The sequence below is a fragment of the Onychomys torridus genome, chromosome 21, assembly GCF_903995425.1.
Source record: "Onychomys torridus chromosome 21, mOncTor1.1, whole genome shotgun sequence".
NCBI lineage: Eukaryota > Metazoa > Chordata > Mammalia > Rodentia > Cricetidae > Onychomys > Onychomys torridus.
Genome location: NC_050463.1, coordinates 653,281 through 671,684, shown reverse-complemented (window position 1 = coordinate 671,684; position 18,404 = coordinate 653,281). Strand labels below are relative to the sequence as shown.

General features: G+C 52.0%; 2 protein-coding genes across 2 annotated transcripts; one reads left to right on the top strand and one right to left on the bottom strand.

The window, feature by feature from the left end:
* Positions 1–1,248: 1,248 nt before the first annotated feature.
* LOC118571870 lies at positions 1,249–3,439 on the bottom strand. The gene is made up of 3 exons (XM_036171199.1): positions 3,341–3,439; positions 1,946–2,354; positions 1,249–1,871 (listed from the first exon to the last, which is right to left on the bottom strand). Exons 1-3 carry the CDS (start codon positions 3,437–3,439, stop codon positions 1,288–1,290), a joined length of 1,092 nt encoding a protein of 363 aa, XP_036027092.1. The 3' UTR covers positions 1,249–1,287.
* Plpp2 (phospholipid phosphatase 2) lies at positions 3,381–10,415 on the top strand. The gene is given in 7 exon segments (XM_036171431.1): positions 3,381–3,489; positions 6,089–6,240; positions 6,373–6,647; positions 9,076–9,133; positions 9,311–9,487; positions 9,621–9,727; positions 9,729–10,415. Coding segments are annotated over 7 exon segments (951 nt in total). The 5' UTR covers positions 3,381–3,437; the 3' UTR covers positions 9,859–10,415.
* The last annotated feature ends 7,989 nt before the right edge of the window (positions 10,416–18,404 follow it).

Here is an 18,404-nt window from a genome sequence, read left to right as displayed (position 1 = left end):
GTGGCATCCGGGAGCCGGCGTGTGCAGCCAGGGACCGGGGTGCTCAGCCAGGGACCGATGCGTGCAGATGGGGACTGGCGTGTGCAGCCAGGGCCCAACATGTGCAGCTGGGGACTGGGGTATGTAGCCGCGGGAACGGCGGTGTAGCCGCCCCTGCTCCTCAGCCCTCCTATCCTGAGAGGCTACCTTGTCACTGCTGAGTCCACACAGGCGCCTGAAGCCCTGCAGGGCCAGGATTTCATCACAGTGACAGGAAGTGACACACAGGACATGGGTGCAGTGACGGGAAGTGACACACAGGACACGGGTGCAGTGACGGGAAGTCACCAGAACGGGTGCAGGACGAAGTGACACAGGTTCAGTGACGGGAAGTGACACACAAGGACACGGGTGCGTGCAGTGACGGGAAGTGACAGGACATGGGTGCAGTGACGGGAAGTGACACACAGGACACGGGTGCAGTGACAGGAAGTGACAGGACATGGGTGCAGTGACGGGAAGTGACACACAGGTTCAGTGACGGGAAGTGACACACAGGACACGGGTGCAGGGACGGGAAGTGACACACAGGACACGGGTGCAGTGACGGGAAGTGACAGGACACGGGTGCAGTGACAGGAAGTGACACACAGGACACGGGTGCAGTGACGGGAAGTGACACACAGGTTCAGTGACGGGAAGTGACACACAGGACATGGGTGCAGGGACGGGAAGTGACACACAGGACACAGGTGCAGTGACGGGAAGTGACACACAGGACATGGGTGCAGTGACGGGAAGTGACACACAGGTTCAGTGACGGGAAGTGACACACAGGACATGGGTGCAGGGACGGGAAGTGACACACAGGTCACGGGTGCAGTGACGAGAAGTGACACACAGGACACGGGTGCAGGGACAGGCTGCATCAACCGCGGTGCACGTGGCAGGTGAGATCATGCAATGGCCCCCCTGCACCCACAGCCCCGCAGCTATGCCAGCTAAAACCTGGGGCACTCCTACTTCACTGTCCCGTCGTGTCCCGCCCCATGTACTAGGCCCTCCCACCTGATGTCCTCGGACTCACAGTCCCACCCCTGCCCAGGACACAGCACACTTCAGAGGCCCAGAGTCTGGACACCCCTCCTGCCCAGCGCAGCCTTGCCGCCCATGGACGTGCCTTGCTGCGTCCTAGACAACATGCACACAGCCCGTCCTCAGAGGAGCCAACCAGCTCGCGGAGCCCGGGGATCAGCAGACGCCCTCCTGGTGTGACAGTTCAGGGCTGAGCACGGCCTCTGGCCAGCTCTAGGCACAGTCACACCAAGCAACATCCCTGTGACAGCCCAGCCCAGAACTCACCCCTGTACCACCACTCACTAAAGCTGACACCAACCCTCCCTGCCCCTGCCGCCCCCGCCCCAGAGTGATCGGGCCCCCAGTACAAGGCTGAAGCAGGGCTGAGCTGCCAGCAGTGACAGAACCTGACAACCAGCGGGGACGGAGGCTGAGAAACGTCAGCCCAGACCAGGGCCAGCAGCACTGCAGCGGGCACACACCCAGGGGACTCTGGGGCTCTGGGGCTGTGGTGTGGGCGTGGCATGTGGCTCTGGGTCTGGGTGCGAAGGAAGGAAGACCCAGGCATTCTGTTCCGGGTGAAGTACCAAGGCAGCAAGCCCCATGGAGGACACAGGTAACAGGGCCAGCAACGTGTGGGGTGAGGAGGAGACCTGGTGAACGTGGCCAGGGGGAGCCGTGGATGGCAGAGCAGGTCTGGCAAGAGTGAGCCTCACCCACCTTGTTGGCCTGGATCAGGTGGAAGTTCTTCCCGTGAACACGGAAGCCGTGTTCAAAGTTCCTGCATTCCTCCTCACTCCAGGCACAGAGGCCATCTGCAAAGAGAGGGGGGCGCTCAGGCAGCTGAGGGGCAGCAGGGACAGGAGGGGAGCCAGGGGCTGCAGCTCACCTCGGATCACCTTTACGTTGAACCTCAGCCTGCGCAGGGCCTCCTCCACATTGAAATTGCACTTCACCAGCTCGTACAGCGCCTGGGGCAGAGCATGGTTTACCTTTCCCACTAGTCTACCAGGGCCAGCACAGAGGGTGCCTACACCATATGCTGCACCAACACCACGACCCAGAGCCACATGCCACGTCCACACCACAGCCCGAGCCACGTGCCACACCCACACCACAGCCCCAGAGCCACGTGCCACACCCACACCACAGCCCCAGAGCTCCAATGGTGCCAGCACCTTGGCCCTGATGGCCGTCAGGGGTGCCCACACTGTCATACGCACTGCCCCTCCCAACACCACAGGGCAGGCACCTGGGTTTTCGTGGGACCTCAGGACAGCTCTACGCCAGGTGACATCCTGCAGGAGCAGGTCAGGGGGACCTTCCGGACTTTCATCCAGGAGCGGTCCTTCTCCTGTCCCCCCTCCCCCCAGGTCTCAAACATCTTGACACTCACCCCTGTGGTGGAAGGAAGGCTGATGAATATGGCCTAGGTGGAGGCCTCATGGAGCTGTGACCTCTGGAGGGGAGGCTTCATGAGGTGGCTGGCCTCTTAAACCTTTAGGTGGTTACAGCCCAAAGGATCTCGTGTGGGCATTGGGAGCCTGAACTTCCTTTCCAGAGTCCACATGCCCTTGTCTCCCAAGGCCCAGGGCTCCAGGACACCTCTGGGACAGGGTAGGCTGGGCCCCATTCATGAATTAATCTCGGATTCTCTGTGGTTGTCCCTAGAGTGTTTAAAGCAGGGGCATGATCCTGAACCTCCCACCACGAAGTGTCAGAGAACCTTCAAACCTGCCAGGGACTACAAGATGCTAGTTTAGAGGGAAGGCAGGTCTCTCTACCTGAGCCGGGTCATCCCAAGCTACGGTACTTGATTGGTTTCAGAGGAGTTAGGTGTCCAGTGCAGGTGCCCTCCCTTGGAAAGGCTGAGATCGACTTGGTGCTGCCCGGGCAGCTTGCCCTACCCGCAACTAACTCTACAGTACAACTGCAGCACCCCGCCCAGGTGCTGGAGACATTTGGGTGACCTCCAGCCTACTGCTTAGAGATTTGGCGGCCCCTCCCAGCCAGAAGACGCCTTTCCAGCTGGGAGACCCCAGTCAGGCTTTGCAGCGGTATTCTTAGCCTAGAGTTTCCGGAATGCCAGCCTGGAGACCCCTCCCAGGCCCGCAGCCCCCGCCCCGCCACACCCGGGTCAAGGTGGCTAACACAGCCCTCAGGGCCTCCGCCCTCTCTCTCCTGTCCCTCTTGCCTCCGCACTTTCTCTTCGTGCCACGCCCTCCCCCAGCCCCGCCTCCGCCTCGCCCGGGCCCTTTCGTCAAGCCCAGCCCTTTCCCTGGGCCGGGCAGTCTCCATGGCCATGTGATCCTGGGGCTGCTGGGACGCTCCGGAACAGCTGGGACAAGCGGGGGTCTCGGGCGTCCCCGGGCAGGGGCGACATGGAGCGGAGGTGGGTCTTCGTGCTGCTGGACGTGCTGTGCGTGCTGGTCGGTAAGAGTCTCGGGACCCGGGGGGCGGGAACTCTCTCCCAGGTGCACGCTCCCACGGTCCCTCCTGCCAGTGTGCGTTCGGGATGCGGACGGTGGTGACCGGTGCTCCCCACTTCCCTGTGCGCGCCCTGCCAGCCCTCCTGGGCGCTTGGCGTGATCCGGGCTGCTTGTCTACCTGTGGCTGTTCCTGGGTGGGGGGTCCCGGCAGCAGGAAGTCGCTCGAGTGCCGCGGGGCGACGTGACTCACTTGGGCGGGGCGGCACCAGGACCCTGCAGGCCAGTGACCCGTGGCCAAGGTCCAGCACGGTGCCCCCGGGAGGCGGGGACGGCCAGGCTCGCACAGACAAACCTGCCAGTCCGGTTCAGGCCGCGGGGAGGAGCATTCCGAACCCCCCAGGCGCGAACAAAGGCCAAGTGTTTGTTCGGGGGCCCAGGGGACAGTGGCTGGATCCTTCCCCGAAGGCTGTGACAGGGTGTCCTCTGCTCCCGTCCATTCTGCTTCTCCCTCTGGGTCCATCGTCCTCATCCCGGAAGGATATTCAATTTAGCTTCGCCCTTTGGCAGCCAGGAGGCCCCGTGGGACATCCCCGAGCCTTGGGCACCCTTTTTGACTGTATGGGTTTATTAAAGACATTTCTGTTGCTTTAACTGCGTGCCAGGCACTGGAGGACTTGGAAATAGTTTACATTTTTCCTTGGAAAGTCCTGGGTCCCCAGAGGCAGAGCCATCCGGGGAGTCAGTCCCAGCCGCAGGAGGAGGTCATTGCCAGCCTGCTGCTCCCCTTTGTCAGCACAGGCTTTGGGTGCTGGTAGGGAGGCCCTGCCAGCCGGATTGAAGGAGGCCCTTGCCTATTGGTGGGGACAGCGTCCCCTAAAGATACCCACGGAAGGCGGAAGGAGAGGAGGGGACACCCCTGGGAATCAGTATGCTGGCCCACACCTGCCGGGCAGCCCAGCCATGCTCACACCTCGCAGCACGGCTGTCTCTGTGGCTGTGGCCTGCCTGGGATGTCCGCTCAGCAGACTCGCTGACTCCGGTTGTCTCCGTGATGGTATCACCAGATCCTTTAGCGTTGCCGCCTCCTATGAACAAGATAAGGGATTTCTTCTGTCCCTCTGTCCTCCTTCCCCCTCTCCCTCTTTCCTATCTCTCCCCTTCTCCCCTGCTCTCACCCTCTGCCTTACTTTCCCCCTCTCTCCTCTCCCCTGCCCTCTCTCCCCCTCTCCCCTGCTCTCCCTCTCTCTCCTCCTCTGTGGCTGTCTCACCTTGTCCTCTGACCTCTCCTTCAAGCCTTCTCTCACTGTCACGAAGCCTGGCCCCTCCCAGGGGACACTGTTGCTGTCACCCTCACTTTTTAACCCCCTTCTTAGCTTCATGATGTTAGCACCTTCCTGGATCATGTTCCCTGTGGGCACTGTGATGACTCAGCCTGTGTAGGAACTGTTTTCTGGCCCCTCTGTTCCCCGTGTATGCTAAGGGAAGGCTCATCTTGTGTTCTCCTGGCATTCAGGACTTGAAAGCCGCGCCCTCCACACCCAGCTTTTCTGCTCACGGGCAAAGGGCACTTGCCCAGCTTTGCCTCTTTGGGGTGTCTGTGTTCCTGTGCCCGTGGAACACTGCACTGCCCAGTATCCTGTCCTTGTGACTGGCTCTCACCTCCCAGCTGCCCTTGGTTGGAGGCTCCAGGTTGCAGCTCTGTTCACAGCTACATTGCCAGGTCATTTTCCAAGAGGGTCTGTGTCTCCGGGCTTTGATCTGAGCCTCCCAAATCCAGGGCTGGCTCCATCTTGTCCACTGTGTAGCTGACATTGGCTCAGAACTTGGAATGAAGGCAAATAAAGAAGCAGAGACTCGGGGCTGGAGAGATGGCCCAGCACTTAAGAGCACTGACTGTTCTTTTTTTTTGGAGCTGAGGATCGAACCCAGGGCCAAGTGCTCTATCACTGAGCTAAATCCCCAACCCCCTGACTGTTCTTCCAGAGGACCAGGGTTCAATTCCCAGCACCCATGTGGCAGCTCACAACTGTCTGCCACTCCAGGATCCAACGCCCTTACCCAGACATGCATATGGGCAAAACATCCATGCACATTCAAAAGAGCCGCCACCCTAGGGATGGTCCTCTGGCTGCGCCTTTGCGGTGTAGCCCACAGCCCTACAGCTTTGTGTTGCTAGATGAACTTACCTACCTGTCCAGTGCCCCACCGTGAACACAGCAGGCCCCTTGGTGTCCCTGTGCAGATGGGGCAGTCTGGCCAACTCTCACTAAGGTGACTGACTGTGTGGTTCTCTGTGGGGACAGGAGCCATGAACAGCAACAGTGACTCCACAGGTGGCTTGTCAGGAGAGGTGCTGAAACGGGAGTGGAGGAGTCATTGTGCTTGCAATGTGTGTGAAGGCTCTGGTTGCTGGTGCCGAGTCAGCCCTAGGGACCTGACGTGAGGCGAGGGGGCAGCAGGGTTCAATAGCTGGGCTCATGACAGAAGCCACCGGAATCCTTTCCAGTGGGCTCGTAGCAGAGTGGCCATGATACCAGTGCAGATAATATGTGGGCAGGAATTTGCACTGTGGAGAACCGTGTGCTTCCCCTGGCTTCCCACAGCCTCTCTGCCCTTCGTCATTCTGACCCTGGTGAACGCGCCATACAAACGAGGGTTCTACTGTGGAGATGACTCCATCCGGTACCCCTACCGTCCAGACACAATCACCCATGGACTCATGGCTGGGGTCATCATCACAGCCACCGTCATCCTTGTAAGACAGAAAAGTGCTTGCTTGGGTGGGGACGGGGTCAGCCCTGCCCTGAGGTGTGTGGGACCCGGCTCCCCAGCAGGATGGGTAGGTGGGAGCCCCGTCTGCCGCTGCTCTACAACTGTTCATTGTCAGGTCTCATCGGGGGAGGCCTACCTGGTGTACACAGACCGTCTCTATTCACGCTCCGACTTCAACAACTATGTGGCCGCCATCTACAAGGTGCTGGGGACCTTCCTGTTCGGGGCCGCTGTGAGCCAGTCTCTGACTGACCTGGCCAAGTACATGATCGGGCGTCTGCGACCCAGCTTCTTGGCTGTCTGTGACCCTGACTGGAGCCGGGTCAACTGCTCTGGCTATGTGCAGCTGGAGGTGTGCAGGGGTAGCCCTGCCAATGTCACCGAGGCCAGGTAGGTATCGCTTGCAGCCCAGGCAAGGCACTGGGGGACAAGAAGTCTGGAGCCTGGTGAATGGAGAAAACCCTTTGGCAGAGGCAGGCAGAGAAGGTGGCCATGGGTCTTCCTCTGTGCTTTGGCAGGGCAGGTACACAAGTGGGCAGTCTCAGGGTTCATTTGTCTGGGAGGCTCTGGCCTGCCCTGCAGAGGTGGGGTGACTGCCCCTGCCCCTTGAGGCATGTGCTGAGGGATCTACTGTGACTGAGCGGTTGCCTCTTCAGGGTCCTCTGTGGTGAGCTTGTTTGCTCTGAGCACGTTTCCCTTCTCATCCTGCTCTTCTGAGCCCTGCTGTTCATGCTTGGTGTGGCCTGTGTGTCCCGCATCCTCGCTCTGTGATCTCCGCTGAGCCCTCTCTGTCTGCTGGCTCTGAGCAGCCATTAGGCCTTCCAGGGCTTTTCACTTTCAATGCCACTGGCATTTTCACATCTGTAATGCAGTTTTCATTTTTTGAGACAGGATCTCACCGGAATGACCTCAAACTTCTCATCTTCCTGCCTCAGTCTCCCGAGTGCCGGGGTGACAGGCTTGTGTCACCATGACTGGAGTAGCATGTCTTCTTGGCTTTTGCCCTTTCCTTCTGTCCTCACAGATGTTCTCAACTCTGGATGTTTCCAGTGACTGGCTGCAGTGTCTGTCCCTAAGCTTGGCACTGTGTCTCCTCATGAACTGTGTTATGTGTGTGTTTGTGTGTCTGCATATGTGTGTGGGTCGGCAGGCAAGCGTCTTCCTCAATTACTCTCCACTATATATAAATATATAAGATATTTATTTTATTTATGTGCATGTGTGTTTCCTGCGTGTATGTATGCACACCAGGTTCATGCAAGAGTCCATGGAGGTCTGACGAGGACATCAGATCCCCTTGAACTTGAGTTACAAATGGTTGTCAGCTGCTATGTGGGTGCTGGGAAATGAACCCTGGTCCCTGCAAGGGTAATACGTGCTCTTAACCCCAGAGCCACCTCTCCACATTGTCCTTTAAAACAAGGTCTCTAGCTGAACCTGGAGCTATACAGTTGTAGACTGGCCAACAAGCTCCAGGGATGCCTCTGTCTCTACCTCCCCAGTCCTGGGATTACGGGAATGCACCACACCCCTCACTTGTCACCTGAGTGTTAGCATGGAACTTAGGTCCTCACGCTTGCAGAGCGGGCACGTGACTCACTGAGCATCTCCCCAGCTCTTTAGACAGTTTCTGTTTATTAGCCATGCCATGTGTGTGCATGTGTGTTTTCTCTGCATGCTTTAGATTTTTTTTGTTGCAAAACAGTGATTTTTGTCTGTTTGTCTATTTGTGGCCACACTGAAGAGCAAACCCATGGCTTTCCTCGCACATGCCAGGAAAATGCCTTCAACACCGAGTTACAGGGGAGAATGGACAGTGTGGTCACCGTGTGTTTAGTGGCTTACCTAAGGGAACACCGTGGTTGGCTGTCGTGAGGGCCTGTCGTCAGCATAGTGGGTCAGCAGGATTGGCATACACTTCTGTTTTGTTTTCTGGGTGCTAGGGTAGAGCTGGGGGCTCTGCCCTAGCCTTATTTTATTTGCCAAGATCGTGGAGTGGCTCTGTGGGTGCTCTGGAGATGCCTGGCCCTTCCGAGTCTCCAAAGTTAGACCCCGGCTGCTGCCTGAGCTCTGAGGCAGCAGTGACTAAGGCGAGGTGATGGTCAGTACCTGGGACCCAGCTGTCACAACCCAGCTGTGACAGTATTGGGTGACGGTGGCAATACTGGTGACTGCTGCCTGCCGCCGCCATGTGGTCCTGCTGGCCATGCCCGCACCAGGAGCAGGTAAGGGAGCTGGAGTCGGTGGTGTGAGGGTGGGATGGTTGCTCCAGGGCCTCCTGACGGAGAGTCCTATGTGCAAGCCTTCCCTCAGGTGAAGAGGCTGGAGAGATGGCTCAGAGGCTCAGACCCCTGACTGCTCTTCCAAAGGACCTGGGTTAGCCTCTCAGAACCCACAAGGCAGCTCACAACCATTTGTGATGCCCTCTTCTGGCCACTTGCAGGAACTGCATGCATGTGGCACACAGACAGATGTAACCACAACAGTATATACATAAAATAAAGATAATGAAATCCTAAAGATGATTTATTTTGAGAGAGAGAGAGAGAGAGAGAGAGAGAGAGAGAGAGAGAGAGAGAGAGAGAGAGTGAGTGTGTGTGTGTGTGCCTGTGTGTGCGCGCGCACATGCACATTCCTCAGAGGCATCAGATCTTGGGTCCTCTGCAAAAGCAGTCAGGGCTCTCAACTGCTGAGCCGAGCTATCTCTCCAGCTGTGCTCGCCATCGTTTAGAGTTGCACCTCTCTGTGGCTGCCAGCTCCCCAAGGAGCTTCAGGCTCTGCCTTCCGGCTTCCGCTGACCGGCTGCTCTCCCTCCCAGGCTGTCCTTTTACTCCGGACACTCCTCCTTTGGCATGTACTGCATGTTGTTCCTGGCGGTGAGTGTCTGCCTTCTTCCTAGGGAATCTTACTCTTCCCCCATTCCCGCTTGGGTCTTCCCCGCTGCACAATGGGGTATGTGGAGGGCTAAGGTGGGGGGTTTATGACTCTTGCGCAGGGCTGGGCAGGGTGTGGACACCCACGGGCCCAGCTGATGCAGGCTGATACCCCGACAGCTGTACGTGCAGGCCCGGCTCTGCTGGAAGTGGGCACGGCTGCTGAGACCCACGGTTCAGTTCTTCTTGGTGGCCTTTGCGATCTACGTGGGCTACACCCGTGTGTCCGACCACAAGCACCACTGGAGTGATGTCCTTGTCGGCCTCCTGCAGGGAGCCCTGGTGGCCTGTCTCACGGTGAGCTCTGCTTGCCTCATGCTACAGGATCTGCCCTGCCTGACCCCTCTGTTCCTGTGATCTCTGCCTGCTGCTCTGCCCCTCAGAGTTGGCTCCTCCCTCTGGCTTTACTCACTGCCTTCCTCTCCCCCAGGTCCGCTATGTCTCAGACTTCTTCAAGCCTCGGCCACCCCAGCCCTGCAATGAGGATGAGGAACCCGAGCGTAAGCCCAGTCTGTCACTGACGCTGACCCTCGGCGATGGACCTTAGCCACTATGAGTACCCAGTCTCTTCTTGCTTTGGAAGCCAGGAAGCCATCTGTGGGCCAGTCATGTGTTGGCCCCTTGGCCCTGGTGAGGCACTCTGTCTTTGGAGCTGTCCCAGCTGGTGACTGTTAACCAGGGTCTTGGGGACCTGGCTGGCCCTGAGTGTGGGCAGAGTCCACATCGCTCCTTGAGTGCCAGGAACACAAGCACACGACCTCTAGAAGATGAGGTCCTGCTCTGAGGCTGTCTCCTACCACCGAGGGCTTTCTGAGAAGGGCCATTCGTGCATGGCCCCAGGAATGGGCTGATCTGAGATGGTACATGAAGTCAGCACCCTCCCGACAGCCTGCCGGCTATGAACAACCCTTTGTCTGCCTGGGTGGCTTGGGGCAGGGATCACAAGTGTGAAAGAAGACAGCTAAATCTTGGGCTGCCTAGAAGCCCGGGTTGTTGCCTGAAAGGTCACACGGGGCTTTTGGTCTGGATCCTGTTCTCAAGCTCCAGGCCTCCAAGCCCCTCCCTCAAGCTGGATGTCCCGTCCTGTCTCCACACTGTCCGCATGGACTAGATGTGTAGCCAGGCCTTGGACGTCGGTCCTGGGTCTGCCATTCCCATCTATTTCAGAACACTTAAAAGTTACTTTTTCACGGGAGGGTGAGTTATAAACTTTGTACCAAACATCTCCAATCTGAGTGTTGATTTTTAAGCTCGCCAGGTGAGATGGCCCTGCTGCACGTGCCTCGTTCCCCAGTGTCCTGTGTTGGACCCGCCCAGTCATAGCATTGACTTGGGAGACCAAGATGTGGCCTGGGTGTTCTGTATACAGGCCAAGACCGAGGCCTTATAGCTATTGTGGCCTCTGTGATTGTGGTGGCTTCTTATGTTAGGCCCACTTTAAAACACAGAGACCCCGCCGGGCGGTGGTGGCATACACCTTGAATCCCAGCACTTGGGAGGTGGAGGCAGAGGCAGGTGGATCTCTGTGAGTTCAAGGCCAGCCTGGACCACGACCACAGAGTGAGTGCCAGGAAAGGTGCAAAGCTATACAGAGAAACCCGGTCTTGAAAAACCAAAACCAAAAACCAAAAACCAAAACAAAAACAAAAACCACAGAGACCCTTTATGGACCACATTACTCGGTGCCTGAGGATGTTCCCAGGGTGACTTGCCAGTCTCCCAAGAGCATCGGAAGTGCTGATAGGCCTTGCTGTATCCCAGGACAAGGTGTGTGTACCTTATGTACTCCTCAGGTCCTTGGGTCAGAAAGAATGGGGGGGGGCAGTTAGTAACACCACTTTCTCCCTCTTCTCTATAGAGGCTGGGTCCAGATTGGGTCACCCAGATGCTACTGGCAGACACTGAAAGCCAGTAGACCCATGAGGCTTAACCCAACCTAGGGAGCATGCTGGATGCCTCATGCACTTGGGAGCTGGGTGTTCAGCGGCTGACACAGCCTGCTTTTCCATAGTTTCATGGGGGACACTCTTGGTTAAATGCCTGCCTGCCAGTGTCCTCCAGCCAGTGTCCTGTATACCAGGTTCCTATGGGAACCAGCTTGTCCATTACTGTCAGAGGCCCCAGTGAGAAGGTGGGTTCATGTTGCCTGAGCCCACTGGGGCTCTGTTTCTACAGATCCTTTGCTTGGCCAGCCAGCAGCTGAGCTGGGCCTCTTCCAGGCACCCACGTCTGCCTGTCAGGCTGGCAAAGAACTCAGTTTAGCAAGCACACTGGGTGTGGGGCACACACTTGTGACACTAGCACCTGAGGTAGGAGGGTGGTGAGTGTAGCCTAGGCTGGAGTGACATGTGCATGTCCATGAGTGTTCACAATTGTGCCTGTGTGTGGGGGTCAGAGGGAGACCTTAAGTGTCAATCTTTTTTTTTTTTTTAATATAAAGATTTATTTATTATGTATACAGCATGTATGACTGCAGGCCAGAAGAGGGCACCAGATCTCATTACAGATGGCTGTGAGCCACCATGTGGGTGCTGGGAATTGAACTCAGGACCTCTGGAAGAGCAGTCAGTGCTCTTAACCTCTGAGCCATCTCTCCAGCCCTTGAGTGTCAATCTCTAGATGCTTTCCACTTCCTGCTTGAGACAAGGTCCCTTTCATTGGCCCGGAACTTCACTGAGTAGGCCGGTGTGGACGGCTGTCGGCTTGCAGGCATCCCCGCCTCTGCCCTTCCATTGCTGGCATTACACCATGCCTGCCTGACTGCATTGCTCCTGGGGGTCCAAACTCAGTCCGAATGCTTTGGAGAAGTGTGCCACTGATACCCCACTCTCAAGCCCCTAGAGAGAGATCCTTTATTTAAAAAATAAAACAGGAGCTCGAGAGACAGCGTAGTGGTTAGAGTGCCTGGCAACCCATATTGACCGCCTTGGGACTGCCTGTAACTCTATCTCCAGGGTATCTGCTGCCCACTTCTGGCCTTTATAGGCACTGCATTTATGTGCACATACTACCCCCTAACCCCATACACTTAAAAAAAAAAAAAAAGAGAGAGAGAAAATAAAATCTTTCCTTTATTCCTTTTACTGAAAACAGATTTTTTCTCACCACATGTCCTGATTGTGCCCCTCCCCAACTCCTCCCCACATAACCTCCTGTCTGGATCCACCGCTTTTTCTGTTTCTCATTAGAAAAGATCAGGCTTCTAAGAGATAACAACAAAATAAAATATGGTAATATAAAACAAAACTAATATGTCAGAGTTGGGCAAGACAAACAGGAAAGGAGCTCAAGAGAGTGCAATGTGCAGAGAGCTGCTCATTCACACACTCAGGAATCCCTTAAAGCACGAAAGCTGTGACACATGCTCAGAGGACCTGGTGCAGAGCTGTGCAGCCTGCGCAAGCCGAGAAGCTTCTCAGTTTCATGAAGCCCCATTCATTAGTTGTTGATCTTCGTGCGTGTGTTAATAGCTGTCTTTGTCAGGGCTTCTGTTGCTGCAGTGAAACACAGTGACCAAAAAGCAACTTGGGGAGGGAAGGGTTTATCCGGCTCGCACTTCCACACCACTGTTCATCACTGAAGGAGTCAGGACAGCAACTCCAGCGGGGCAGGAACCTGGAGGCAGGAGCTGATGCAGAGGCCGTGGAGAGGTGCTGCTCACTGGCTTGTTCCCCATGTCTTACTCTGCCTGCTTTCTTATAGAACCCAGGACCACCAGCCCAGGGATGGCTGCACCCACAGTGGGCTGGCCCTCCCAAATCAATCATCAATTATGAAAATACCCTACAGGGGTATGTGCAGCCTAGTCTTATGCAGGTGTTGTCTTAAGTGAGGCCCTCTCTCCTCTTAGATAACTCTAGTTTGTGTCAAGGTGACCTGAGACTAACCAGCACAGTACTGTTCTGTTCCGGAAGTCTTCTCTTGTGCCAACGAGTTCAAGGCTGTTCCCCACTTTCTCTTCTATAACGTTTAGTGGATTTGGTTTTATGTTGAGTTCTTTGATCATTTGGAGTTGAGTTTTGTGCAGGGAGATAGATATGGATCTATTTGCGTTCTTCTACATGTAGACATCCAGCTAGACCAGCACCATTTGCTGAAGATGTTTTCTTTTTCCCATTGTATAATTTTGGCTTTTTTATACTGGCTGGTTTTGTGTGTCAACTTGACAAGCTGGAGTCATCAGAGAAGAAGGAGCCTCGGCTGAGGAAACACCTCCATGAGATCCAGCTGTAAGGCATAAGCCTATTAAACCCTTTCCTCCCAAACTTGCTTTTTGGTCATGATGTTTCATTACAGCAATAGAAATCTTGTCTTTTTTTTTTTTTTTTTTTTCCCCAGAGCTGAGGATCTAACCCAGGGCCTTGCGCTTGCTAGGCAAGCACTCTACCACTGAGCTAAATCCCCAACCCCAGCAATAGAAATCTTAACTAAGACATTTATCAAAAACTGAGTGTTCATAAGTGTGTAGATTTATATCTGGATCTTCAATTTGATTCCATTGATCAATGTGTCTGTTTTTATGCCAACACTATGTGGTTTTTATTACTATAGCTCTGTAGTAGAGCTTGTAATCAGGGATGGTGATACCCCCGGAAGTTGTTTTATTGATCAGGATTGTTTTAGCTATCCTGGGTTTTTTGTTTTTCCATATGAAGTTGAGTAGTGTTCTTTCAAGGTCTGTAAAGAATTGTGTTGGAATTTTGATAGGGATTGCATTGAATGTGTAGGATTGTTATTTATACTATGTTAATCCTACAAATCCATGAGCATGGGAGATCTTTCCATCTTCTGATAACTTCTTCAGTTTCTTTGTTCAAAGACTTGAAGTTCTTTTATTTTTTTATTTTTTGGTTTTTCAAGACAGGGTTTCTCTGTGTAGCTTTGTGCCTTTCCTGGAACTATCTTGGTAGCCCAGGCTGGCCTTGAACTCACAAAGATCCGCCTGGCTCTGCCCCCGAGGTGCTGGGTGGGATTAAAGGCATGTGCCACCACCGCCCAGCAAAATAACCTTTTTTTCCCCTTTGAGTTGAGGATCAAATCCAGGGCCTTGTGCTTGCCAGGCAAGCGCTCTACCACTGAGCTAAATCCCCAACCCGACTTGAAAGTTTTTAATCACCAAGTCTTTCAATTGCTTAGTTAGAGTTCTCTCAAGATATTTAGCATTATTTGAGGCTATTGTGAAGGGTGCTGTTCCCATGATTTCTTTCTCAGTTTATCTGTCATTAGTATATGGGGGGGGGTACTGATTTTTTTGAGGTAATCTTGTATCCAGGAGCTTCCCTGAAGATGTTTATGAGCAGTAGGAGATCTCCAATGAAAATTTTAGGGCACTTATGTATACTATCAAACCATCTGCAAATAATGATACTGTGACTCTTCCTGTCCAATCAAGATCCCCTTGATCTCCTTTTGTTGTCTTATTGCTCCAGCTAAAACTTCAAGTACTGCATTGAATAGGTATGGAGAGAGTTGGAAACTTTTGTCTTGTTCCTGAATTTAATGGACTTGCTTTGAGTTTCTCTCCATTTAATTTGATGTTGGCTGTCGGCTTGCTGTAAGTTGCCTTTATTATGTTTAGCTATGTCCCTTGTATTCCTAATCTTTCAAGGACTTTTATTATAAGGGTGTTGGATTTGGTCAAAGGCCTTTTCCGCATCTAATGAAATGTTCATGTGTTTTTTCTTTCGGTTAGTTTATATGATACATTACATTTATTCATCTTCATATGTTGACCCATCCTCGCATTACTGGAATGAAGCCTACTTGGTCACAGTGGATGATCTTTTCCATGTGTTCTTGATTTGTTTTGCAAGTATTTTACTGAGTATTTTTGCATCAATGTTCACGAGGGAGATTGGTCTGTAATTCTCTTAATTTGTTGGGTCTTTCTGTGGTTTGGGTATCAGGGTGACTGTGGCCTTATAAAGACAATTTGGCAATGTTACTTCTGTTTCTATTTTGTTGAACAATTTGAGGAATGTTGGTATTAGGTCTTATTTGAAATTCTGGTAGAATTCTGCACTGAAACCATCTAGGGATTTTTTTTGGTTGGGAGACTTTTAATGACTGGTTCTAGTTATAGGTCTATTAAAGTGTTTATCTGATCTTGATTTAATTTGGGTATGTGGTACCTATACAGAAAATTGTCCATTCTTTTAGATTTTCCAATTTTGTGGAGTACAAGTTTTTGAAGTATGACCTGATGATTCTCTGGATTTCCTCCTTGTCAGTTGTTATGTCTCCCTTTTCATTTCTGATTTTGTTAATTTGGGTATTCTCTCTCTGTCTTTTAGTTAGTTTGGATAATGGTCTGTCTATCTTGTTGATTTTTTCAAAGAAACGACTCTATGTTTTATTGATTTTTTGTATTGTTCTCTTTGTTTCTATTTCATTGATTTCAGCTCTCAGTTTGATTATCTCCTTCCCCATCTCTTTTGATTAGTTTTGGTTTGAAGTCTATTTTGTTAGGTATTAGAACTGGCCAGCTTGCTTCTTAGGTCCATTACCAACGCTGAGGTAATGTCCATCCTTGATGTTGAGGTGTGTTTCTTGGATGCAGCCAAAGAATGGATCTTGTTTTTGCACAATTCTGTTAGTCTGTGTCTTTTTATTGGGTAATTGAGAGTATTCATGTTGAGAGATATCAACGACCAATGATTGTTGATTCCTGTTATATTGTTGTTATTGTTGTTGTGTGTGCTTCCCTTCTTTGGTTTTGGTGGTGTGAGATTATTTATTTACTGTATTTTCATGGCTGTAGTTAACCTCCTTAGGTGAAATTTTTCTTATAGCACCTCTGTGGGCTAGATTTATAGATAAATATTGCTTAAGTTTGGCTGTATCATGGAATTTCTTATTTCCTCCATCTATTGTTATTGAAAATTTTGTTGGTTTACTGTAGTCTGGGCTGGCATCTGTGGTCTCTTAGAGTCTGCAGCACGTCTGTCCAGGCCCTTCTGGCTTTTAGAGTCTCATTGAGAAGTCAGATGTAATTCTAATAGATCTGCCTTTTTGTGTTACTTTGTCTTTTTGCCTTGGAGCTTTTAATATTTTTTTCTTGTTCTGTATATTAAGTGTTTTTATTATTATGTGGTGAGGGGGATTTCTTTTTCTGGTCCAATCTATTTGGTGTTCTGTATGCTTTTTGTACCTTTATAGGCTTTTCCTTCTCTAGGTTAGGAAAATTTTCTTCTATGATTTTGTTGAAAATATTTTCTGGGTATTCTTCTCTTTCCTCTATTCTTATTATTCTTAGATTTTGTCTGTTCATAGTGTCCCAGATTTCCTGGATGTTTTGTGTCAGGAAATTTTTAGATTTAACGTTTTCTTTGACTGATGCATCCAGTTCTCCTACTGTATCTTCAATGCCTGAGTCTCTTGTATTTTGTTGGTGAAGCTTGTCTCTGTAGTTTCTGTTTGAAAAATTTCCAGAATTCCCTCAGTTTGTGTTTTCGTATTGCCTTTATTTCTATTTTCAGGTTATAAACAGTTTTATTTGCTTCCTTCAACCATTTGTTTGTCTTTTCTTGACTTTCTTTAAGGGATTTATTAGTTTCCTCCAACTGTTCATGTTTTCCAGGCATTCTTTAAGGGGTTTACTTATTTCCTCGTTGAGGACCTTTATCATTTTCATGTTGTTGTTTTGAAGGTCTTTTCCTCGTGCTTCAGCTATGTTGGAATGTTTAGGGTCTGCTGTGGTAGAATAGCTGGGCTCTGGTGGAGACATATTGACCTGGCCATTGTTGGTTTAGTTCTTAGGCTGGCATCCGAGCATCTGGGTTTGGGGTGATTATAGGTCTAGGTGCTGATTTCTGGGTTTGTCTTTGTTGGGTAAGTGTTCTGTTCCCTGATTTCTGTTTTTTTTTTTTCTTTTTTCTGGATTTCCAGAGAGAGTGATGGCTGTGTGCTACCTGTTTTACTGACCTGCTTGGCTGGTGTGTTCACGAGGAATTCTTGCTGGGGTTGGAGGCTGGGATGCAGGATGAGTGAGTGGAGGGATGACATGAGAGGATGGTCTGTGGGACCCACAGGAGGTGTGGGGAGGGAGAGGGGAGGCCACAACTGGGGATTTGTTACAGCATTAGGAAGGAGAGGGAGGGACTGGGTTTGGGGGAACAGAGAGTGGAGATGTCTGTGGGAAGCCTAGCTGGTTTTCTGGCAGGCATGGCCTGTGGTTGAGCAGGGGGAGTCTACCTGAGTTGGGGGGAGGGAGGCCAGGAAGGAATGGTCTGTGGGATCCCCAGGAGATGTGGAGCAGGAGGGGGGCTCCTTTCTTAATCTGGGGGTGAGGGATAGAGAAGAGTCAGGCTTCAGAAACGGAAGGAGGGAGAACAGGATGAATCAGAGGAGAGGGGAACTGGAGCTGGTAGGTCAGGTGCTGGGGCGATCACCTTTGAGCCAAAGGGGAAACGAAACTGCAGATGTTGAAGTACTATTTCTTTACTTGACCTCAGGAGCCCATCCATAAGCCTTTTGGAGAGAGGTGGGGTCTGATTAAGATTGAGTGTGTGAACTTCATGCAGCTTATGTTTGAGGTCAGTTCCCCATGGGTGAGGATGAGAGAGGGATTATGCTCTTTGCTGAAGGAAGGGACCATGTCCCTTTTTCCTCTGAAACCACAGCAAAAAAGTAAATGAGCAGAGAGCCCAGTTTCTCGACTTCTCTTCTTGTGCTAGGACTGAGGGGGTCTTATTTTTATCAGTCTCAGATGTTTTATCTTTCCACTCAGTTTGGGATTTGTCTTCCCAGGTCCCCAGCATTCACTCCAGTGTACTGTCAATCAGAGGAAGAACACTCTTCCCTGTAATTAGCAGCCAGCCCCCATGCCAGAGATTTCTCATATTCTCTGTTTCCCATTTTTGGAACAATCTCATTATCAAAATCTCAGTCACTTTCTCATCCTCTAAAATCTGCCCACCAAGGCAGTACTTTATAATCCAGTTTCCTTCCCTCGGTCATGCATGAGGTCACATGGCTTGCTTTGGGCCCATATTACCACACTGCTGATCTACTTTTGATTTTGAGGTTCCATTAGTTCTGAAGCAGGGGGGTGCCTTTGTCATCTAGGGCCATCACAACAAGACAGTGGGACACACATCCCAGGATGGGTTTCATGTCCCAAGGCCCTCGATGATAGACAAAAAGCCTCATGTTGGGTTCAAGATGTTAGAAATGTGGGCTTAAAAAAAGCATCTCACAATCCAAAGTATTTCAC